The sequence below is a fragment of the Hemiscyllium ocellatum genome, chromosome 30 (genome assembly GCF_020745735.1).
Source record: "Hemiscyllium ocellatum isolate sHemOce1 chromosome 30, sHemOce1.pat.X.cur, whole genome shotgun sequence".
Lineage (NCBI taxonomy): Eukaryota > Metazoa > Chordata > Chondrichthyes > Orectolobiformes > Hemiscylliidae > Hemiscyllium > Hemiscyllium ocellatum.
The window spans coordinates 53,541,553-53,566,835 of record NC_083430.1 but is presented as its reverse complement, the minus strand read 5'-3'; the positions used below and the strand labels follow the sequence as shown (position 1 = coordinate 53,566,835).

General features: G+C 42.5%; 1 protein-coding gene across 3 annotated transcripts in view; it reads right to left on the bottom strand.

Annotated features, from left to right (window-relative positions):
* Positions 1-25,283, bottom strand: part of LOC132830112 (proto-oncogene tyrosine-protein kinase LCK-like) — a 132,559-nt gene that overhangs the window by 41,064 nt on the left and 66,212 nt on the right. For all 3 annotated transcript variants that reach the window (XM_060847599.1, XM_060847600.1, XM_060847598.1), the window contains exons 7-9: positions 22,504-22,653; positions 18,211-18,363; positions 12,155-12,334 (exon numbers count right to left, since the gene is read on the bottom strand). In XM_060847599.1, the coding sequence (XP_060703582.1) occupies positions 12,155-12,334; positions 18,211-18,363; positions 22,504-22,653 (483 nt within the window). The remainder of the gene's footprint in view (positions 1-12,154; positions 12,335-18,210; positions 18,364-22,503; positions 22,654-25,283) is intronic.

Here is a 25,283-nt window from a genome sequence, read left to right as displayed (position 1 = left end):
CTCAAATCGACTTCATTGTTAGTCCTAGCAGGTGCTATATAAATATCAATCCTTCTTATCATTTCTAACCTTCAAAGCAACCACAACTTAATTATGATGGTTGTCATCTAATATAAAAAAGGAGAAATAATACATGCCTTTATTGAAAATGCTAGATTGCTTCAATTATTTTCAATATTTGATGCCCACTTTGGTTAAAAACACCATATGAACCAGCTGTTTCTGAACCTCAAAGACAAGGGACGGAGTCCTTTTCAGATAATGCTGCCTCATGGGCTGGTACCCCAGCTGCTGTAGGGTTAGTGGACGAACTCAGTTCCTGTAGGGTTAGTGGAGGAACACAGTCTTGTAGGGTTAGTGGAGGAACACAGTCTTGTAGGGTTAGTGGAGGATCACAGTTCTTGTAGGGTTAGTGGACGAACTCAGTTCCTGTAGGGTTAGTGGAGGAACACAGTCTTGTAGGGTTAGTGGAGGAACACAGTCTTGTAGGGTTAGTGGAGGATCACAGTTCTTGTAGGGTTAGTGGAGGAACACAGTTCTTATAGGGTTAGTGGACGAACTCAGTTCCTGTAGGGCTAGTGGAGGGACACAGTTCTTGTAGAGCTTGTGGAGGGATACAGTTCTTGTAGGGTTAGTGGATGAACTCAGTTCTTGTAGGGTTAGTGGAGGAACACAGTCTTGCTGGGCTAGTGGTAGAACACAGTTCTTGTTGGGCGATTGGAGGAATATAGTCCTGAAGGGTTATTGGAAGAACACAGTTCTTATCGTGTGTTTGCAGGAACACAGTCCTGAAGGATTAGTGGAGGAATATTGTTCCTGTAGGGTTAGTGGAGGAACACCGTCTTGTAGGGTTAGTGGAGGGACACAGTCTTGTAGGGCTAGTGGAGGGACACAGTTCTTGTAGGGTTAGTGGAGGAACACAGTCCTGAAGGATTAGTGGGGGAACATAGTTCCTGTAGGGTTATTGGAGGAACATAGTCTTGTAGGGTTAGTGGAGGAAAACAGTTCTTGTAGGGTTAGTGGAGGAACACAGTCTTGTAGGGCTAGTGGAGGAACATAGTTCCTGTAGGGTTAGTGGAGGAACACAGTCTTGTAGGGCTAGTGGAGGAACATAGTTCCTGTAGGGTTAGTGGAGGAACACAGTCTTGCAGGGTTAGTGGAGGAACACAGTCTTGTAGGGTTAGTGGAGGAACACAGTCTTGTAGGGCTAGTGGAGGAACATAGTCTTGCAGGGTTAGTGGAGGAGCACAGTCTTGTAGGGTTAGTGGAGGAACACAGTCTTGTAGGGTTAGTGGACGAACTCAGTTCTTGCAGGGTTAGTAGAGGAACACAGTTCTTGTACGGTTAGTGGAGGAACTCAGTCTTGTAGGGTTAGTGGATGAACTCAGTTCTTGTGGGATTAGTGGAGGGACATAGTTCTTGCAGGGCTAGACAGGGTAGACCATTTTGGACAGAGATGAGGAGAAACTTCTTCCCCAGAGAGTGGTGGCTGTGTGGAATGCTCTGCCCCAGAGGGCAGTGGAGACCCAGTCACTGGATTCGTTTGAGAAAGAGTTTGAAAGAGTTCTCAAGGATAGTGGAATCAAGGGTTATGGAGATAAGGCAGGAACAGGATACTTATTAGGGATGATCAGCCATGATCATATTGAATGATGGTGTAGGCTCAAAGGGCAGAGTGTACTACTCCTGCACCTATTGTCTCCTGTTTATTGTCTAGTGGAGGAACACAGTCTTGCAGGGTTAGTGGAGGAACACAGTTTTTGTAGGGTTAGTGGAGGAACACAGTTCTTGGGAAAAACATTGTGAAAAGTTGATGGGCAGAGAGATCTGGGAGTTCAGGTCCATTGTACCCTGAAGGTGGTTGCACAGGTGGATAGAGTGGTCAAGGAGGCATATAGTATGCTTGCCTTCATTGGACATGGTATTGAGTGTAAGAGCTGGCAGGTCATCTTAAAATTGTACAAGACATTGGTTCAGCCACATTTGTGCACAGTTCTGGTCACCACACTCCCAGTAGGATGGGGATGCTTTGGAGAGGGTGCAGAGAAGGTGTACAAGGATGTATGGAAGGTGCTAGCTATGAAGAGAGGTTGAGTAGGTTAGGTTTGTTTTCACTAGAAAAAAAGAGTTTGAGGGGGGACCTGATTGAGGTTCACAAAATTATGAAGGGTATAGATAGGGTGGATAGAAACAACCTTTTTCCCAGGGTGAGGGATTCAATAATGAGAGGTCACGCATTCAAGTTGAGAGATGAAAAGTCTAAGGGGAATACATGCAGCAAGTACTTTACACAGAGGTGAGAGTTGCCTGGAACGCGTTGCCAGCAGAGGAAGTAGAGGCAGACACAGTAGATTCATCTAAGATGCATCTGGATAGATGCATGAGTTGGTGGGGGGTAGAGGGATACAGATCCTTAGGAATTAGGCGACAGGATTAGTTAGGAGATTTGAATGGGCTCAGGCTTGGAGGACCAAAGGGCCTGTTCCTGGGCTGTAAATTTTCTTTGTAGGGTTGGTGGAGGAATGTAGTCTTGTAGGGTTAGTGGAGGGACATGTCTTTGATTAGATTAGATTACTCACAGTGTAGAAACAGGCCCTTCGGCCCAACAAGTCCGCACCGACCCACCGAAGCGCAAACCACCCAGACCCATTCCCCTACATTTACCCCTTCACCTTACACTATGGGCAATTTAGCATGGCCAATTCACCTAACCTGCACATTTTTGGTTTGTACAATAGCACCCAAAGGAAACACACCCAGACACGGGGAGAATGTGCAAACTCCACACAGATAGTTGCCTGAGTGGGAATTGAACCCGGGTCTCTGGCGCTGTGAGGAAGCAGTGCTAACCACTGTGCCACCGTGCCAGGGCTGGTGGAGGGACATATCTTGTAGGGTTAGTGGAGGTTGCCAAGGAGGTGAAGGCTGAGATCTGGATGGGGTTTGAAGCTGACAATTGGGTACCAGGATCCAAAGTAGCTCTCTGAGCACAGGTGTGATTGGTGAGCATGGCTTTGTATAGGTATAAACAATTGGTTTCAGGATGGTAGCTGGGGTATGAGATGTAATCGGTGATGTTTGTTGGTTGCAATTCTTACTGAAAACAATGACTTTGGGTTCCAAATTGATTTACTGGAGGAACCTGTGTCTCATGCAAGAGTAGAGTCTAATATAGCCACTACCTACACTCATGCGATGTCCTTCTCCCAGCAGTCACCATGTAGAGATGTTAGAGATGTGGCAAATCCATATTTTCAAGTTAAATATTTATAAAAATTTAGTTTGGCTAAAATATTTGAAAATTAGTGTTTGTTTCTGAAATCTGCCTCAGTTCTGATTGCTTTCAAACTCATAACCCATCAATGTGTAGATAAATGTGAAAGGGGTTGAACTGAAGAAAAACATTCTCCCTTACAGATTGGTTCTCGATCATCTACTGACCTGTATACCCAACTTTATCAGGAATTCCTGATGAAGAGCTTATGCCCGAAACATCAATTCTCCTGCTCCTCGGATGCTGCCTGACCTGCTGTGCTTTTCCAGCACCACACTATCTAAACAACCAAATGACCAAATGACCTAGATCTTGGTTTAATGCTGCAATCAACAAACTGAGCTATACTGGGGTGTGATCCTGACTGATCTGTATTGCTCTGTAGTGGGTTAATGTAACAAATAGATCTGAGAACTTTACTGTTGCGTGATACATATTCTACTTAGGTTGTAATTAGGTTGCATCACCAAAATGAATTAATAAGTTTTTTTTCAAACAGAAAGCAAGGAATTTGCTTTCTCTTTTCTTCATATACCTTCATAAAATAAATATTCTTACATTCTGAAAAGTTTTGTCTATGAATCCCGCTCACCGTAAATGTTACACAATTTACAATTCAGGAGATTAGATCATATAGCCATCGATTCCTATACTAAGAGTTGATATCACTAGATGCTTTACAACCTTTAAACAAATAAATTAATACAAAGTAAACTGTGGAAATTAAAAATCTATAATCCTAACCCTATGTTTTTAAAAGTTATGTATTGTATATTTGTGCTTCTGAGTTTGAGTTTGTAATCAGTGTGTTTCCCGTACCTTTAACTTTTAAGTATTCCTATAACCATGGTGATTTATTTTAAAGCAGTTTTGAGACCTGGCTTTAGGGTAAATGGGTTTGTGTGCACACTAATGGACTTCTGTTTATTTTAGATTGTTTTGTGACACAACAAGATAAATAATGGGGCCATAAGGTTTCTTACAGAATTCTGGAATTTGTATTTTTAAGTTTAAGGGAAACACTCATACCTCTGAGAGAAATTAATTTACAGTTTTACTTTGATTTCGAACAATCTTATAAAGTCCAAGTAATAGGATGGCTGTGTAAACCAGTGCTCCTGAAAAGGGAAGGATATATAGTGAACTAAGTTATCTGCGAGTGAAGGGTTAGTTTTAGTCTCAGAGTAGACATGTTGGGATAAAACCCTGAAGAGATTACTTAAAGCTGTGTATACTTAAGCATGTGTATGATAACTCCAGGATGAAACTACTTGCAGTTCTAGTTTGAAAGTTGAAGTCACAAGTGAATTAAACCTATGGAGGTTTTAAATAGGGGGTTCTGGTGTGAGTATTGTACAAGTGATATTATGTATACAGTGCTGGGTGTGTTTTTGGCACTATGCAAAATCTATTTTGTTTATTTTCAATTTCTAAAGGAGTGTTTTGAGAGCACTGAGATTATACTGTGGTGTGCCTCAGGGATTAGGCTTGGGACCACAATTATTCACAATTTACACAGATGATGCAGCACAGTGGCTCAGTGGTTAGCACTGCTGCCTCACAGTGCTAAGGACCCAGATTCAATTCCCACCTAAGGCGACTGTCTGTGTGGAGTTTGCACATTCTCCCCATGTTTGTGTGGGTTTCCTCCAGTTGCCTCCAACAATCCAAAAATGTGCAAGCTATGGTGAATTGGCCTGGTAAATTGCCCATAGTGTTCAGAGGTGTAAAGATTAGATGTATTAGTCAGGGGTAAATGTAGGGGAATGGGTTTGGGTGGGTTACTCTTCGGAGGGTTGATGTGGACTTGTTGGGCTGAAGGGCCTGTTTCAACACTGTAGTATTCTATATCCATGATTTGGAGTTGGGGACCATGTATAGGGTGTCAAAGTTTGCAGATGACACTAAGATGAGTGGCAGAGCAAAATGTGCAGAGGACTGTGAAATTTTGCAGAGGAACATAGATACATTGAGTGACAGATGGAATAGAATGTTTATAAATGTGAAGTCATCCATTTTGGTAGGGCTAACAGTATAAAGAACTTGACTTGAATGGTAAAAAGTTGCAGCATGTTGCTGTGCAGAGGGACCTGGGTGTCCTTGTGCATGAATGACAGAAAAGCGCAGCAGGTCAGGCAGCATCCAAGGAACAGGAGATTCGACATTTCGGGCATAAGCCCTTCCTGAAGAAACATCGAATCTCCTCTTCCTTGGATGCTGCCTGACCTGCTGCGCTTTTCCAGCAACACATTTTCAGCTCTGATCTCTAGCATCTGCAGACCTCACTTTCTCCATGAATGAGAGAAGGTTGGTCTGCAGGTTCAACAGTTAATTAGGAAGGCAAATGGAATTTTATCCTTCATTGCTAAAGGGGTTGAGTTTAAAAGCAAGGACGTTATGTTACAACTGTACAAGGTGCTGGAGAGGCCACACCTGGAGTACTGTGTGCAGTTTGGTTCTCCTTACTTTAGAAAGAATGTACTGCACTGGTGGGGGTGCAGAGGAGGTTCACTAGGTTGATTCCAGGGTTGAGGCGGTTGGTTTATGAGGAAGGACTGAGAAGATTGGGATTACATTGATAGGAATTTAGAAGAATGTGAGGGGATCTTATGAAACATGTAAAATTATGAAGGGAATAGATAAGATAGAAGTAGAGAGGATGTTTCCACTGGCAGGTGAAACTAGGACAAGAGGGCATAGCCTCAGAATTAGGGGGAGCAGATTTAGGACTGAATAGAGAAGGAACTTCTTCACCCAGAGGGTTGTGAATCTATGGAATTCCCTGCTCAGGGAAGTAATTGATGTATTTTAGTACATGTTTTGAAAGTTAAGATAGATTTTCTTTGAACAATGAAGGAATTAAGGGTTACGATGAGAGGGCTGGTAGATTAGATTAGATTAGATGCCCTAGGGTATGGGGCCACCGTGCTGCCCAATTGCTCAAGCAAAATCTGCAGCATTGCAGGCTTATATTTCAATGAAACCTTGTTAAAACTAAAACAAATTAAAATATGCCTTATCAAACAAGGTTCCTGTTTGGGTTCTGATTTGCCCAGAAATCACATCAGCTGGGATCATAACACTAGTGACATTATTTTTGATAAAGTGTGTATTTTTAAAGAGCATCTTTTTTATGCATTCCTGGGGTCACGGCATCGCTGGCTAGGTGAGCAGTTATTGCCTGTCAGGCAGTTAAGAGTCAACCACTTTGAGGTGGGTTTGGAGTCCCATATAATCTAGACTAGTAAGCGTGGTAGATATCTTTCCTAAAGAACATTAGTGAACTAGGTGTGTTTTTATGGCAATGAACAATGGTTGCATGATGACAATTAGACCAGCTTTTAATTCAATATTTTTATTGAATTTAAATTTCACCATCTGCCATAATGGGATTTGCACCCATCTCCAGAACATTAGCCTTGAGTTCTGGTCAGTGGGAGGTTCTACACAAGCCAATGCACATTGGTGCCCCCTTCTGGAACATAAGAACTAGGAACAAGAGTAGGCCATTTGGCCCCTCGAGCCTACTCTGTCATTCAACATGATCACGATTTATCTCATCACAGCTTCAACTGCACTTTCCTGCCCAATCTCCATAACCTTTCAATCTATTAGTAATTAAACATCTGTCTATCACCTCCTTAAATTTACTCAGTGTCTCACTGAGCATCCACCACACTCTGGGTAGTGAACTCCACAGATTCACAATTTGTTGAGAGAAGCAATTTTTTCTCAGCTCTGGTTTTAAATCTGCTGCCCCTTTTCCTAAAAACTATTACCTTTAATTCTAGGTTGCCCCACATCCTCTCTACACCTACTTTGTCTTTAGCATCTTATACACATCAATTAGATCTCTTTGCATTCTTCTAAACTACAGAGAGTATCGGCCTAAACTGCTCAATCCCTCTTCATGCGACAATCTCCTCACCTTTTCATCCTGTTTCTCTCTGGAAGCCACCACAGCTCTGGATCTTGGCGATCACACAGCAGAAACCAACATGACTGGAAATGTTGCTTTGGGTTGCAAATCCACTGACAGTACCACCACACCACCGCCTAGCCCCAACTAAGTTGGAATTATTGAAGAACGTATTTGTATATTAACTGAACCATCAGTGTTCACACTCTCAAGTTTTAAAAAATATTGTAATGAGCTCAGCATTCTTCATCATTGCACAGAAGAAAATTATGCAAATGATACATCTTCTGATCTTCTCTGCTATGCCCTGAGTGTTCATTAAATAAAGGTTGCAGCATGAATATCAAAAGCAATTGCTGAATATACAGAATAGACTGGGTGGAACTTCCTGATATCAAGTGGCTCCTCTATTGTTCTTGTGTTACTGTTGATTATGTCTTTCATTTATTAAAAAAAAGGATTCAATGGTTTTATTACCAAGAGAGTGATACATCTTAAGATACATTATAAAACTAATCAAATCAAAATAGTTTACTTAAACAGAGTTTTGCCACTGATGTGTTTAAAAGTACAGCATCATCTGCTCGATTGAAGTGTCTCAATCCTGTGGCACAGTAAAGTCACCAGAGTCTTCCCGGCCATAGGGCTGTCCTCTCATTAGAGAGAGATGCTTGGTGGTGGTTTAAACTGAAGAGGATTCATGCCTCAGGTAAGGGGAGAGGTTGAGAAGGAGAGTCCTTTATGGTAACCTGAGCTGGTGTGGGGAATTGAACACGGGCTGTTGGCATTACTCTGCATCACAAACCAGCCATCCAGCCTGGTACTGGAATCTGAATTATCACACTGGTGCAGTCATAGGTTCTGGTTCATGTAAATTATTACAGGATGGTTAATTCTGCACATGGAAATCACTGGTCTTAGAATTGCACATACAGAAACTTTGGAATATTTCCTAATACGCCATCCCTTTAAAAATAATATCTTAATCTTAACTTTATAAGTACCTGTTAATTCTTAATCTAGGCATTGAAATGCAGCAACTTTACAGGATTAGTTTTTCTTCAAAATATAGGATAAACAAATTGCTGTACACTTCACATTTTGTCAGTGTTCTCGGTATATTGAACACATTTGCTTCTAAAGTACACAGTCCACATTGTGCTTATTGACCATGTTTTACGAGGTTGTTATAACAAACTGAAAAATTTCCCGTGTATGAAGTCATAAAACTGAAGAGGAAAATTAAGTTTCTTTTTCCTCATTGAAAATCTCTTGGCAGTTGTTTCTGTCCAGAAGATAAAAAAAGACTCTCTAGTTTGAGCCAGGAAAACTCCAAAACAATATGTTTCTCTGGGAGATTTATTTTATCCATGGAAATGAAGTGTCAGAGGTCTTTCCTGAAGAAATTATGAGTATTATAGTGAGGACTAGAAGTCTGGCAAGTTCCAGATATCAATCACAAATTAAAGATGAGCCTAGGTTTGGGGAGGGGTCAGTTGTAAGGGGTTTGGGAGGGGTCAGTCATGAGGGGTTTGGGGAGGGGTCAGTTGTAAGGGGTTTGGGGAGGGGTCAGTCGTAAGGGGTTTGGGGAGGGGTCAGTTGTAAGGGGTTTGGGGTGGGGTCAGTGGTAAGGAGTTTGGGGAGGGGTCAGTTGTAAGGGGTTTGGGGTGGGGTCAGTGGTAAGGGGTTTGGGGAGGGGTCAGTTGTAAGGGGTTTGGGGTGGGGTCAGTTGTAAGGAGTTTGGGGAGGGGTCAGTTGTAAGGGGTTTGTGGAGTTCTGGCTAGTCATAACCAGAAGTGACTCCGCTTGGCTCCAAAATACGTTGAGGAAGTTTTAAAAATCTTACCCTTTTGCTGATAGGCCTCCTGTTTTCTCGAGGAATCTCAACATGCAGAACGGATCATCCTGAACACTCCTGGGCCAATGTCAGTTAAATTCAGGACAAACTAATTTGCGCTCTTGTTCCTTAAACAATCATTGTGACTGTCAGTAAATTAGGATAGTGTTGTTGTGTCACCTTAGTCATACCAGACCATAGGGGCTGCTCTTTCATTAGAGAACATAGAACACTACAGCACAGTACAGGCCCTTCGGCCCTCGATGTTGCGCTGACCAGTCAAACTGGTGGTGATTTAACCTAAGGGCCATTATAAGTCAGGCAAGGGAAGAGGTTGAGAAGGAGAGTCCTTCATGGTAACCTCAAACCAGTGATGACAATTGACTGTTTGCTGTTGGTATCACACTGCTCTGTAAACCAACAATCTAGCCAACTGAGCTAAACCAATTCCCACAGATGGTGTATGGATGTTTTGGAGGAGATGCTAGGCCTTGACTAAAATATCCAATCCAGTTTAGTGAGAGCTTCATGGAACTGATCCCTAATTAATGTGAAATATTCAATGAATGTAAATTGAATATCTATAATGACGGCCTCTTAAAATTACTTCATGATAATATTTTAAATATATTTAATTAAGACATAATGCTTTTCAATGTTTTTCACATCCTCAAAAAAGCAATGTTATTTTACTTAAATGTTATAAACTATTTTCGGTGCTTCAACATTTCCAAAGCAGAATCGAAGCTTTCCTCCTTTGTAGTACAAGGAATTTCTGCCAGAAACTTTGGTTTTGAATGCGGTTACGATTATATTTTTGTGAGAATAACCAATTACAGGAAATTCATTTACAGAGTAACCAGAATGATTGTCTCTTCACAATGCCAGGAGCTGTTGTAAAGAGGATTTTGTTTTGGCCAAATCCAAAATAATTTGGATGCGAGCATAAGGGGTACAGTGAGTAAGTTTGCAGATGACACCAAAATTGGAGGTGTAGTGGACAGTGGAGAGGGTTACCTCCGATTACAACAGGATCTTGACCAGATGGACCAATGGGCTGAGAAGTGGCAGATGGAGTTTAATTCAGATAAATGCGAGGTGTTGAATTTTGAGAAAACAAATCTTAGCAGGATTTATACACTTAATGGTAAGGTCTTAGAGAGTGTTGCTGAACAAACAGACCTTGGAGTGCAGGTTCATAGCTCCTTGAAAGTGGAGTCGCAGGTAAATAGGATAGTGAAGAAGGCATTTGGAATGTTTTCCTTTATTGGTCAGAGTATTGAGTACAGGAGTTGGGAGGTCATGTTGCAGCTGTACAGGACATTGGTTAGGCCACTGTTGAATATTGCAATTCTGTTCTCCTTCCTATCAGAAAGATGTTGTGAAACTTGAAAGGGTTCAGAAAAGATTTACAAGGATGTTGCCAGGGTTAGAGGATGTGAGCTACTGGGAGAAGCTGAACAGGCTGGGGCTGTTTTCCCTGGAGCATCGGAGGCTGAGGGGTGATCTTATGGAGGTTTACAAAATTGTGAGGGACATGGATAAGGTAAATAGACAAAGTCTTTTCCCTGGGTTTGGAGAGTCCAGAACTAGAGGGAATAGGTTTAGGGTGAGGGGGGCAAGATATAAAAGAGACCTAAGGGGCATCTTTTTGTGGAGGCTGGTACAATTGCAACATTTAAAAGGCATTTGGATGGGTATATGATTGGAAGGGTTTGGAGGGATACGGGCCGGGTGCTGGCAGGTGGGACTAGATTGGGTTGGGATATCTGGTCGGCATGGATGGGTTGGACCGAAGGGTCTGTCTCCATGCTGTACATCTCTATGACTCTTTGACTCTAAGTTGATCTAGATGTTATCTCTAGGGTAAGGAGCAATGGGAATGGTGTTACTTCAGGGAGATCTCACGTTCGTCTCAAGATTGATGTTTTAGAATCTTTAAAATTAGTACTTTCCTTTACATTTTAATGACTTGTGTACTCATTATTAGATGATATTCTCAATTAGTTACAGCACCAATTTCACCAAACAGACTCCTTTGGACTCTAACTTACAAATCTGTGGTGAGTAACTCACCTTCTGACTCCCCAAAGCCTGTCCACCATCCACAAGGCACAAGTCAAGAGTATGATAGAATATTCCCCACTTGCCTGGATGGGTGTAGCTCCAACAACACTCAAGATGCTCAACACCATCTCGAGCAATGTAGCCCATTTGATTGAGACCCCAAACAGCACCTTCAACATTCTCTCCCTCCTCCAATAACAAACAGTCGCAGTTTTGTGTACCAACTACAAGATGTCCTTCAGCAGCTAAGCTAGGCTCCTCTGACTGCACCTTCCAGACCTGTGATTTCATCCATCTAGAAGGTCAAGGACAGCAGATATTTGGGAGAACCACAACTTGCAAGTTCTCCTCCAAGCCAAGACAAGAACATTTCACTACCATCTTCGCCAGAGATGTCCGGCAGTAGTAAAGGCCAGCCAAGCCAGTGCCATCCATATCCTGTGAATGAATTTAAAACTACACGGACTACTCCTGACTCAGTCAAGTGAGAGTGGTTAACCTTCACATCAAGGCTGGATTTGACCAAGTGCAGCATCAAGGAGCCCCAGCAAAACTGGAGTCAGTGGCTATCAGGGGAAAGCTCTATGGTGGTTGGAGTCATATCTGCCACAAAGGACATTGGTTATATTTGTTGGAAATTGTTTGATGTCCCACCATAGATCCTGTAGAAGAATGCCATAAATACTAGAGCAATGCTTTAAGTGATCACTTATACAATTTCCTTGAAGTTTCTGCAGTTGATCTTAGCAAAAGATTGAAAGAACTTTCAGGGAGGAATGATAAATGCTAACCCAGCTGGTGATTCCTACATCCCATAGGTGACTAAAAAGCATGGGGATCCATGAAAGCAGAACAGAAATAACCTGGGAGGTAGAAGTATGAAAAAATGAACAGAATTGTCTAAATAATGATAAAACAAAAAATGTGCAGTTGCTTCAAATATGCCATTAAATGCAAGATGCAAAGTGTAGGAACTCTAAGTTATGACTGTAAGCTATATTTAATGCACATGCTGCTATAATTCCACTGAGAATGTTAACCGAAGGGAACGGTTTACCGTTTGCCATATACTCTGTGATGATTAAAATTGGTTCCTCAGTGACCACAGCGTTGAGTTTCACCAGCTTGCGATGTTGCAGAGTCTTCATCAGATTGGCTTCTGCTAAGAAAGCCTCAGGAGACATGGTTCCAGTCTTCAAACATTTAATGGCAACCTTGGTGTAGTTGTTATAATAACCTGCCGAAAGAGAATAGAATAATTAAAACTCTGTGAATATACAACAGATACAAGCTCTTACAATTCCTCATCAAGTGACTTGATGAATGTCATAAAATCTTGTTTATTGGACAGTACAAAGTTACATTAAAACCGCAAATATGTTGGGGAACATGGGAATTTTCAATTTTTTTTGGTGCCAGATTTAATCATCATTTCAGTAAGGCTTGGACAGCAGCAAACATACATAATCCTGGATCTCTTTTCCGAACAGAACTGTGGGAATCCCTACTCCAGAGACTGTGGCAGTTCAAGGAGATAGCTCATCACTACATTCGCAAGGCCAACCAGGGATTAGATACAATCCTGATTCAGTCAGAGCTGTCAAATTCCATGGCAGAATAAAAAATACAACTTTTTAAGGTTTATACAATTCCTATCTTTGGGAATGCTGTTAGCCTGTTAAGCAGTCCATGAGCTCAGTTGGCTGTGCAGTTGGTTTGCAATACAAAGTGATACCAACAGCACAAATTCAATTCCTGGACCAGCTGCAAATGCCATAAACTCAAACTTTCCCTTCGTCGGAGGAGCAGGGACCTTCAGGTTAACCCACCTGAAGGGTTCTCTCCAACGAGAGAGTGCGACAATGTGCATTTACTAATTCTGAAACTGTAGATAAACTGTCTTCACGATGTCTAATTCACCTGCGATCAGGAATGTTCCATCTGCTATTATATCTGCAGCTAAAATGTGGGTTTGTGATATAAGCTAACAGAACCAATCAGTAAGGATAGACAACAATACCTCCTCTACACTAATCCTCAACACCAGTACCCTACAAGGCTGTATACTCAGCCTCTTACTCTACTCTTTATACACTCAGACTGTGCGGCCAAATTCAGATCCAGCTCCACTTACAAATTTGCTGATGACACCACCGTAGTGGGTCAGATCTCAAACGGCGACAAGGCAGAGAACAGGAAAGAGATAGACAGCTTGGTTGCACGGTATGGAAGCTGTCCTGGGCAGAGGCTGGTGAGGGAGGAACAGTCCCAGGTGGAGGCTGGTGTGGGGGGAGCACTCCCAGGTGCAGTCCCGGGTGGAGGCTGGTAGGGGTGGGGGAGGCGGGGTACAGTCCCGGGCGGAGACTGGTAGGGGTGGGGGGGGGGTACAGTCCCAGGTGGAGGCTGATGGGGGTAGGGGGGTACAGTCCCAGATGGAGGCTGGTAGGGATGGGGGGGTGGTTACAGTCCTGGGCGGAGGCTGGTGGGGGAGGGAGCAGTCCCAGATGGAGGCCAGAAAGGGGCTCCTGGGTCAGCTTGGAGCAGTTGAGAGTGGGATTGGACTGGAGGCCTACAGCAGAGTGGAGATAGTTGTTAGACTGGGGTCTGGTGTGGGCAGGCAGTCTGCGTGTGGACTGCGTGTCTGCGTGTAAGCTACCGACATGTCATTTGAAATTTTTTTTTATCTGACTGTAACGTCAATTCCTTAACCATATCTGGTTTGTAACATATTCTTTAAACACTGTAAAGTAATGGAACTACTTTTCTTTTTTATTCCTCTTTTGTATCTAAGCTCATATCTAGGTACTTGTACCTAAGATGGTGCCATAAGAGGCAACACTGCAAAGCTTTTCACTGTACACCTGTACTTGAGTACACACGGCAATAAAGGATATTCTATTCTATTCTAAAGACAACACTCGCTCCCTCAATGTCAGCAAAGCGAAGGAGCTGGTCATTGACTTCAGGAAGTGGAGTGGAGCGCACACCCCTGTCTCTATTAATGCGGTTGAGGTGGAGGTGGTCAAGACCATCAAGTTCCTGTCAGTAAATATCACCAACAATCTGTCCTGGTTCATTCACGTCGATGCTATGGTCAAGAAAACACACCAACACCTCTACTTCCTCAGGAGGCGAAGCAAGTTTAGCATGTCCACAGTGACTCTTATCAATTTGTATAGATATACCAGACAAAGCCTATCCAGGTGCACAGCAACTTGGTACAGCAACTGCTCTGCCCAAGATTGCAAGGAACTACAGAGAGCCATGAACTCCCAGTCCATCACACAACCCAGCCTCCCATCCCTTAACTCCATCTATACTTGCCACTGCCTCAGGAAAGCATCCATCATATTCAAAGGCCCCTCCCCTTCCAATTATACTCTCTTCCACCCTCCTCCATTGGGCAGAAGGTCCAAAGGTTTGAAAACATGTACAAATTCAAAATCCGTTACTTATAAATGGACCTTAAACAAATTAGAGTTGATGTTTCTCTGCACCTTCTCTGTAGCTGTAACACTATATTCTGCATTCCGTTCCACTACCCTCACGTACTTCTGTAAGGTTTGATTTGTCTGGATAGCACACAAACCATACTTTTCACTGTGTCTCGGTTGTGACAATAATAAATCAAATCAAATCAAATGAACGGAGGTTTTAAAGCTAGCTTCATTTCATCCCCGTGTTCTACCATGCCCCCATTGGGGATAGTCACATCATGGTCTGCTTTCCCCACAGCCAGCTCACACAATGCCACTTTTACTGCAGTACTTATTGAGCAGGTGTTCAGGCACCAGATTAGTTCATTATTTGCTGCACGTTTCAATGCTTTGTGTTTATTTCTTGGCCCTGTTTCCTGCCCTAAGCACTGAGCACTCTCTTCAACAGTAACTTGGATCTTCCTTTTAAATATAGAATCCTACAGTGTGGAAACAGGCCCTTCGGCCCAACCAGTCTACACCAACCTTCCAAAGCATATCCCACCCTGATCCATTCCCCTACCCTTTACTCTACATTTCCCCTGAATAATGCACCTAAACTACACATCACTGAACACTATAGGATAATTTAACATGGCCAATTCACCAGACCTGCACGTCTTTGGAATGTGGGAGGAAGCCGGAGCACCTGGAGGTAACCCATATAGACATGGGGAGAATGTGCAAACTCTGCACAGACAGTGATCTGAGGCTGGAATCGAACCTGGGTCCCTGATGCTGAGGGGCTAACCACTATGCCACTGGTTTCAATATTCTTTCATGCATAGGTTACCAACGTCAGTCTGAGTATGCTCTCTGCACATGTCCAGGTCTGCAGCTGCAGCTAGGTGAAGACATGGTGATGAGTTGACCATGAACACTTCATGCATTCAGCAGATTGCTCATCACAGACACATATTACACCCATTTCTAGCCATCCTGGAGTAATCTGTCCCTGCATCAGCCAATCGACCTCACTGAGTTCACCACAGTGACCTTTACTTGGAAGGAAGTGAGTTCAACGTACGCCATCTCTTACACAGACCACCTCTTCAGTGAAACAGCCTCAAAATTCGAATCAGATCACAGCAATCTACCTAAACATCAAATTGTTATTTAAAGTGTGATTAAGCTGTCACCCAGAGAGTGGTGAACCTGTAAAATTCTCTGCTACAGAAAGCGGTTGTGGTCAAAACATTGAATGCTTTCAAGAAGGAGTTAGGTATAGTTCTTAGGGTTAAAGGGATCAAAGAGTAATGGGGAGAAAGTGGGAACAGGGGATTGAGTGGAATGATCAGCCAGGATTGTATTGAATAGGAGAGCAGCTCAAAGGGCTGAATGGACTCATAGTTTCTGTGTTGCTACTGGGATAAAGTTAGCACAGTAACTGCTCCAATCATACTGCTGTCCATTCAAAAGATTTTCAATGGTCTGAAAAATTTTAATGACAGGAAACAGTCTAATCAAATCCTTTAAATGTCTGTTGTAATTCAGGTAGGCGAAAGTGGGTACTGCAGAGTAAGGAGATTTAAGTCAAGATTAGAGTAGTGCTGGAAAAGCACAGCAGGTCAGGAATCCTGATGAAGGGCTTTTGCCTGAAATGTCGATTTTCCTGCTCCTCGGATGCTGCCTAACCTCCTGTAATTCAGGTAGTCCGCTGAACATTATTAAACATCACAGCGCACAACTCTCCTACCTATTTGTACTATATCCTGGTGATTCTACCATTCCAGATTAAATGTCCTTTTGGGGAGGAAATCTGCTGTCCTTATCTGGTAAGACCTACATGTGACTCCAGACTCACAGCAATGTCTCTCTACCACCTCCTGAAAAGACTGAGTGACCCTCTCAGTTCAAGTGGTGTCAGGGCTGCCAACAATGCCCACCTTCCATGAAAGAGTAGAGAATTCCTGGCATGTTAATACAGGCCTTTCACTTTGATTGTTAACGTCCAGATACCCCATCTCCGGAATACTCTCATTTACCATCAAGAGAAAGTAACAGAGAGCAATTGAGATTAAACATTGTAAATATTTTGTTCGTTCATAAGCAATGCTTTATTATTTGATTTGAACAAATCACTGAGTAGGTAAAGTAAAGCTGGGTCTGTGGGTGCTCCTGTGTCACAATGGCAGTGTCCTTACCTCTGTGCTAGGAGGCCCAGATTCAAACCCCACCCTCTCCAGAGGAGTGTAATAATATCTTTGAATAGGTTGATAATAAAATATCTATAAAGCAAAGCAATTCTTACATTGGTTGACTGAGTTGCAATTGCATGCTTATTGGCCAGTATTCTCAGCATAATTTCAATTCCAAAGAAGTTAAACAGACATAAAGGGAAAAATACATTGATGTCACATGCTTATCTCTTGAGATGTTGGCCTCAGATATATTTTAACGCAAGTGAATGCTGGAGGCACACAGCTTACAACTAGGCATCTCACGCTCAGCTTTCACCCACTCTGAGGATCTGGGCTCACGCAGAGTAATTTCCATTTGGGATGATATCCCTGTCATCTCAGTGCCATGGCTCAAATATTTGAAGGAGAGACAAGCGCTCATTCTGCTATTTCATTTGCAAATAGAATACATCTTTTTCCAGTTTCACGTGAGGAATGAAGGGGTTAAGCAGGATGTATATGATAAGATCAAGCATCCGTTACTGTGCCTATAAACGCATCTGTATCATAATCGAGTGGTTTCATCTGTTTGGCTTTATCATGTTTCACACAATAACCTGATTTACCCATGAGTTCTTTTGGCAGAGCACAAGCCAGCCTGTATTTATCTATTGTTTTATGTTGAGTCTGTATTTCAACTGTACCTTGGGATTTGTCCTGGGTTTAAGGCTATTTCAAATTGAAACAGTATGAATGTGCTTTGATGTTGTTGCAATACAAAGTCCCTCTTCCACAAACCATTTGACTGTGTGTTCACTTTATACTCGTCTGTCAATTCTAGTTAAAATGCCCCAATGTAGTTGCTCTATTATTCTGTCTGCAGGTCTTGCCCTCTATTTGGTGATCTATTACATGGAAAATTGAACAATTTTCCTTGCAAATTCAATTGACATGAATTCCGTTTTAACACAACCCACGATAGCTTACACTGTGTCCGAATTCTCCACATATATCACTTTCTCATTTGATCCCCTCTGTATCTCTCCTGAATATACTATAATTAGCAACATTAATCTTCTCCAGCCCTGAACCATTTCAGCTTAAGGACACTATTTAATTATTTTACCGTATGATGGATGCATTGGAGAGTGAATCCCTAAAAGGAAAAAAGGAACTGGGGAAATGAAAGCAGGCCAGGGCTGTATTACTGCTGTGGGTAACTGCTGAACAATTAATGTCATATTAGTCCATTCATGAGAATAAATGACTCACAAAGACTTTTACATTTCCCAATGTATTTTGTATTGGAAAGGAAATTAGGTTCATATTAAGTTTGGAGTTTAGCTGTACCCAGGATGATAACTTAGTACATTTAGCTTGTTTCAAAATTATTTGGATTCAGTCCTTGCATAGCTGTTATTATTTGCAATTATGTGCAGACAGACATGCCATTATAGAATAATGAAATCTTTCAAAACGATCAAAAGCAAGAAGTTATAATTTGCATCTTCACATACCCATCCAAACATCTCCAAACTGCCCGGATCCCAACTTCTCCACCATTTTCAGCGACTCCCGGGAGACCTCCCATTCATCATGCCACCATGGCTTCTGTGGCCTTTGAGTCTGACATGGTTTCTTCAAGCACTGACATAAACCATCCGTGGTGTCTGCAGCAGAGAGAATCACTCAGTAACCCAGCAAACAACCGTGTGTTGACAACTTAAACAATAGAAACAATGCAGTCATGATGGCTCTAAAGAAACCAGTGTGAGAGACCCATTGAGCATGCTCAAGGCAGAAATCAATTGGGTTTTTGGAGACCAATGGCATAAACCATTATGGGGATAGTAGAGGAGGGTGGCATTGAGGGAGGTGATCAGATACATGGGCCAACTGAATAGCAGGGATGAATGGTCTACTCCTGTTCCTATTTGAAAATGTGTTGCTGGCTAAAGCACAGTAGGTTAGGCAGCATCCAAGGAACAGGAAATTCGACATTTCGGGCATAAGCCCTGATGAAGGGCTTATACCCGAAACGTCGAATTTCCTGTTCCTTGGATGCTGCCTGACCTGCTGTGCTTTAACCAGCAACACATTTTCAACTGTGATCTCCAGCATCTGCAGACCTCATTTTTTACTCCTGTTCCTATGGTGTGTAGAAGGCAAGGTCAGCACACTTTTAATGGGAAGACTTCATATATATTTTTAAAAACTGTTTCCTCATAGAACCATGCAGCAGAGGGAGACGTCCTTCAGCCCATCGAGTCTGTAGCTCCTGTGCAATGCTAGTAACCGATGGGCTGGATTGGGGGCTGAGCTGGGAGCTGAGTGCCACTATAGGCCAAAAGGGAAGGGTTCCCTGTGAAAGGTTTGTGCTGGCAGAGGGGCACAGTTGGTATTAGTCATTGGAGGAAGAGATGAGGCCAGAGTTTGGGAGTGAATGGAATAGACCACAGAGGAAAAGGCACCGCTTCGACTTCTTTCAATCCACAACAATTCCACTTAAAATAAAAATTTTTTTTGAAACTCACTTAGCCAGTTCCTGGCCATCCCTGGACTGCCACAATGCCAGAATGACCACGTTGGGCCAATCATGATCCCTGATCACTGTGATACTGTCATGGAATTTGGCCAGAATTGGTACCAACAGGTCAGTGGCCTGACGCTCAGACCCATTCTGGGTCAGTAAAGGTAAAAATGTCAATAGATAAGAATCATAGAATCACAGAATGGGGTTATAGCACAAAGGCATCAGTCAGCTCTTCAAGTCTGTTCTGCCTCACTAAAGGGTCAACTCACCCTGCACATCTTGCCTACCTTCTTCAGATAGATCTGCATATTCTTCCTTGAAAATCTCAACTGAACCTACCTCTATCAGTCTCTCAATCCTGCATTCCAGAGCCTTGCCATTGGTGTGTAAAATAGATGTTCCCCATGTCCTCACTGTTTCATTTGCAAATTTCCTTAAATAGTTTTCTCTGGTTCTTGATCCTCTCACCAATGGGAACAGTTTCTTGCTATCTACCCTGTCCACAGCCGTCATGATACTTATCGAAACACAGGATGATGACTGAAATAATTGCACAGAGGCCAGTATCCCAAAACCAAATCATCCTTTAGAGTCAGAAAATCATAGAGATGTACAGCATGAAAACAGACCTTTTGATCCAACCCATCCATGCCAGCCAGATATCCCAACCCAATCCAGTCCCACCTGTCAGCACCCGGCCCATATCCCTCCAAACCCTTCCTATTCATATACCCATCCAAATGCCTCTTAAATGTTGCAATTGCACCTGCATCCACCACTTCCCCTAGCAGTTCATTCCATACACGTACCACCCTCTGTGTGAAACAGTTTGCCCTTAGGTCTCTTTTATACTTTCCCCTCTCACCCTAAACTTATGCCCTCTAGTTCTAGACTCCCCCACCACAGGGAAAAGACTTTGTCTATTTACCCGATCCATGCCCCTCATGATTTTGTAAACCTCTATAAGGTCACCCCTCAGCCTCCGACGTTCCAGGGAAATCAGCACCAAGCTTATTCAGCCTCTCCCTGTCGCTCAAATCCTCCAACCCTGGCAACAGCTTTGTAAATCTTTGCTGAACCCTTTCAAGTTTCACAACATCTTTCCGATAGGCAGGAGACCAGAATTGCACGCAATATTCCAACAGTGGCCTAAGCAATGTCCTGTACGGCTGCAACATGACCTCCCAACTCCTGTACTCAATACTCTGACCAATAAAGCATACCAAATGCCTTCTTCACTATTCTATCTACCTGTGACTCTACTTTCAAGGAGCTATGAACCTGCACTCCAAGGTCTCTTTGTTCAGCAACACTCTCTAGGGCCTTACTATTAAGTTCATATGTCCTGCTAAGATTTGCTTTCCCAAAATGCAGCACCTCACATTTATCTAAATTAAACTCCATCTGCCACTTCTCAGCCCATTGGCCCATCTGACTAAGATGCCATTGTAATCTGAGGTAACTTTCTTCTCTGTCCACTACACCTCCCATTTTGGTGTCATCAGCAAACTTTCTAACTGTACTTCTTAAGCTCGAATCCAAATCGTTTACATGAATGATGAAATATAGTGGACCCAGCACCGATCCTTGTGGCACTCCAATATCACAGGCCTCCAGTCTGAAAACAACCCTGCACCACTATCCTCTGTCTTCTACCTTCGAGCCAGTTCTGTATCCAAATGGCTAATTATCCCTGTATTCCATGAGATCTAACCTTGCTAACCAGTCTCCCATGGGAAACCTTATCGAACGCCTTACTGAAGTCCATATAGATCACACCTACCACTCTGCCCTCATCAATCCTCTTTGTTACTTCTTCAAAAAACTCAATCAAGTTTGTGAGGCATGATTTCCCACGCACAAAGCCATGTTGACTATCCCTAATCAGTCCATGCCTTTCCAAATACTTGTACATCCTGCCCCTCAGGCTTCCCTCCAACAACTAGCCCACCACCGACGTCAGGCTCATTGGTCTATAGTTCCCTGGCTTGTCCTTACCACCCTTCTTAAACAGTGGCACCACGTTTGCCAATCCCACAGTCTTCCGGCACCTTACCTGTGACTTTCAACGATAGTAACACAGTTACACATGGAGGGTCTTTTCCACATCCCACTCCCTCAGAGCTAGCTCACAGAGTGAACAGAACCTCTGACACCCCTGTTTTATATCTGTCAGCCAGGGGTCCCTGATTGGACCAGATTAATAGCCCCAGTGAGGTCCACTTGGCTGACTTTGTTACTATCACTACAGTTGCAATATAAAATGAAGTCATTAGGACCATCAATGCCAGCTCTCTGCAACAGTAACTCAGTGAATGCCATTCCCCTTCCACACAGCCTGGGAAATTCCTTTTCTCTTCAGATACTTTTAAAAGTTGTGATTGTCACTACCTCCTGCAGAGTTTTTGATTGAATCTGATGTTTAATGAGTGGTGGATCAATCCTCTTTGTTAATTGTGGTTTGGGAACTGCAAGGATTCTGCCTGGCAAGGAACAAGGAACAAGGAACGAGACAATTTTGGAAAGGTACATAATCTCTTCAATAATTCTGGATTTCAAATCCACATAAACATTTCCAACTATCTCTCTGCATAACTAAACTCCCTCATCTCTGGAACAATTCTTATGATAATTTATTTCTGCATAATCTCCCCGCCTCATCATCCTGTTTAAAGAATGGTGACCACAATTGCACACAACAATCTCACCGAGGCCGAATTAGTGCATTATCCGGGATAAACGTAGTTGCCTTGATTTTGTCATCTCTGCCCTATTGATAAAACCCCAGAATGCTGTATTCTTTTAAACTGATCTTTTGACCTGTCCTGTCATCTTGAATGATATATGTATATTTACAGCCAGGTCTCTCTGCTCCTGAATCCTACTCCCACTTTTGAGATGTATATTGTAGTTAATACTGTCTCTCCACACTTTCCATTCCACCCACCCTGTATCTACGTCTTGTTGAGATTCTATCATATTCTCCTTGCAATGCTTCCACATTTTACATCTTGCACCAATGTTGAAATTGTGCCAGTTTGCTCCTGTCAGTCACCTCAGGCTGACTACCTCACCCACCCACTCCCACAGCATAGGGGGGACTGATACTCAGCCATTACTGTGGCCTTCAGTGATATTTTCACATAAGCTGAAACTCAGTGCCATAAATAATTGAAGAACTTCAAATATCTTCCTCTAACCAAGCAATTAATTGGTTGAAATGGTTTACATGTATGAATTTTTGTGAAAATGGGTCTCTGCTCAAGACAAGACTCACACGAGTAATGTTTCACCAGCTCGTGAAGAGTATTGAAGGTTATCCGGGGTGAGATGTAATAGCCTCCTTTGTCTAAAGAACGAATCTTATAGTGCTTTACCACGTCTCCTTGTTGTGAATCAAAGTCCCTTACAGACAATGAATAAGAACCTGCATTCAAGAGAAAGAAGAGTTTAAAAAAATGCGAGAAATTTGCTTCCTGCTGCTAAAGATCATCAATATCACAATTGAATAGGTTTGAACGTTCCACTCAGAAACATCTCACTCTGAGAGCTCAATGTGAGCTCCAGTATTTTTAGTCTTTATGGGTATAAGACCATATATAAAAGTAACCTTAACTTGGCATAAAATGTTCCTCATTTGGCTGTTTCAACAAGACAAAATGAGTCAGCATTTGGCTGTAGGTGGAAAGAAATGCATATTGGAGATTTGAAAGCGTGATCGTGAGTAAAACAGAAACCTTTATCCTGCAACCAAGGGGTTTCCTTCAGTTCAGCAAAAAGATTCTCTCCTCAACTAATACCTTCATCAGACGCAGGCTTCTCAAAATCAACAATTCATATTTATATGTTGACTTTGATTTAATGAAAACTTCAAGGAAATAGATAGAGGGACTTAGGAAGAGAGTTCCAGAACTTAATGCTCAGAGAGGTGTTTGGCCATCAAGTACCAAGTGATATATTATTTCATCAATGAAAATGTTATGGATGTAACATTGGGCCAGATGGTCCTGTCCCCAGTGGGCACTGGCCCTGTCAGGGCTCAGGCTGTTTGAATCCAGTTGTTGATATCTGCAGCATAGAATTCCTTCGAGATTAAATCAGGCCATTTGGCCCATCAAGTCCACACCAACAGAAAGTGCATATCACCCAGAGTCATTGCTCTACCTGACCCCTTTAACCCTGCATTTCCCATGGTTAATCCACCTAGTCTGCACATCACTGGATTCTATGAGCAATTTAACATGGCCAATCCACCTGACCCGCACAACTTCGGAATGTGGGAGGAAACCGAAGCACTCGAAGCAAACACACGCAGACACAGGGAGAATATGCAAACTCCACACAGACAGTCGCCCAAGGGTGGACATGAATCTGTGTCCCTGGTGTTGTGAGGCAGCCTTACTAACCACTGAGCCACCGTGTAACTCATGGATATGGTTAGAAGTAGCTGTGAACCAGAGAACCTCTTGAAAGTTTGGGATGGTCTTTTGGTTCCTTCACACCCTCGAATGTGGGAGAGTCACAGGTTCAAGGCCACTAAGAGATCTCCAGGTATCCCCAGAAACAGGTGTCCTATCAACAAAGTTTATTCAAGAATGTTCTGCCTGAGTTGGAGCAGGTACAAAAATTCAGGCAGAAACCACTGAGCTCAAGAAATTTCAAAGCAGTGGAATGGCTACTCCTATTTCCTGTTACTATATTTTAGGAAAACTCAGGCACTCCAAAAAGGAACAATGAGCATATGAGGAACATACCATCACATTTGATATGAAATAGGCAACACTGAAAGTGCTACATTAACTGTCAGGTGCAAAAATAAAACAGACCCAGAGCAAATAGTTTATTTCTAATGCTGTATGAAAAAGCACCTGAACTTGTTCACATTTCTCATAACATACAACAACTAATAATTCTAACACTTTATCGAAACAAAGTTTCAAATGATGGTAATAATGATGAAAGCTGAAAATAGGTTTAGGCTTGGAATCATTGAAAAAAGCCAAATGCTGCTCTTGCTGGAAATCTCTCATAATAACAGAATCAGAGCAGGTCTGGCAGCTTCCATGGAGAGAGAAACAGAATTAATGTTCGGACCAATGATCTTTAGATTTTCTGTCTTTAGTACACTTGAAAATAAATGGGGACAAGTACCGGGAACCGTCCCTCCTCGTGTATGAATCGAAGATTGATCACAAGTTTTATTTCTCAAATGATTATTTTTTACATTGTTTAAAAGCTGCTTTAAATGAGGCAAATGGAACATCAACAATTTCAATTCTCAAAAGGTAAAGTAAATTTTCACTCCATTATTATGCAATCATGGAATATGAAGTCATACAGCACAAAAACAGAACCTTTTGTCCAACCGGTCCATGCCAACCAAGTTTCCCAAACTAAACTAGTCCCACTTGTCTGTGTTTGGCCCATATCTCTCTCAACCTTTCCTATTCATGTTCCTGTCCAAATGTCTTTTAAATATTGTAACTATATCTGCATCTACCACTTCCTCTGGCAGTTCATTCCATGTAAACACCACCCTCTCTGTGATAAGGTTATCTCTCAGGTTTCTTTAAATCTTTCTCCTCTCACCTTAAAAATATGCCCTCTAGTTTTGAACTCCTCTACTCTAATGAAAAGACTTTTGCTATTCACCTTTTCTAAGCCCCACATTTCTTATAAACCCCATAAGGTCACCCCTCAACTTTCCACACTCCAGTGAAAAATGTCCCAGTGAACCCAGTCTCTCTTTATAACTCAAATTCTCCAGTCCCAGCAACACCTTTGTAAATCTTTTCTGAACTCTCCAATGTAATAATATCCTTCATATAATAGGGCCACCATAATTGTACATAGTGCACCAAAAGTGGTCTCACCAATGTCCTGTAAAATTTCAAAATGATGTCCTAATTCCTAAGCTCTATGAAGTTAGCACTCAGACATGTTAAACACCTTCTTAACCACCCTGTTTACCTTTGACGCAACTTTCAAAGAATTACGCACCTGAACCCCGAGGTCTCTCTGTTCAACAAGACTCCCCAGGGCCCTACCATTAACTGC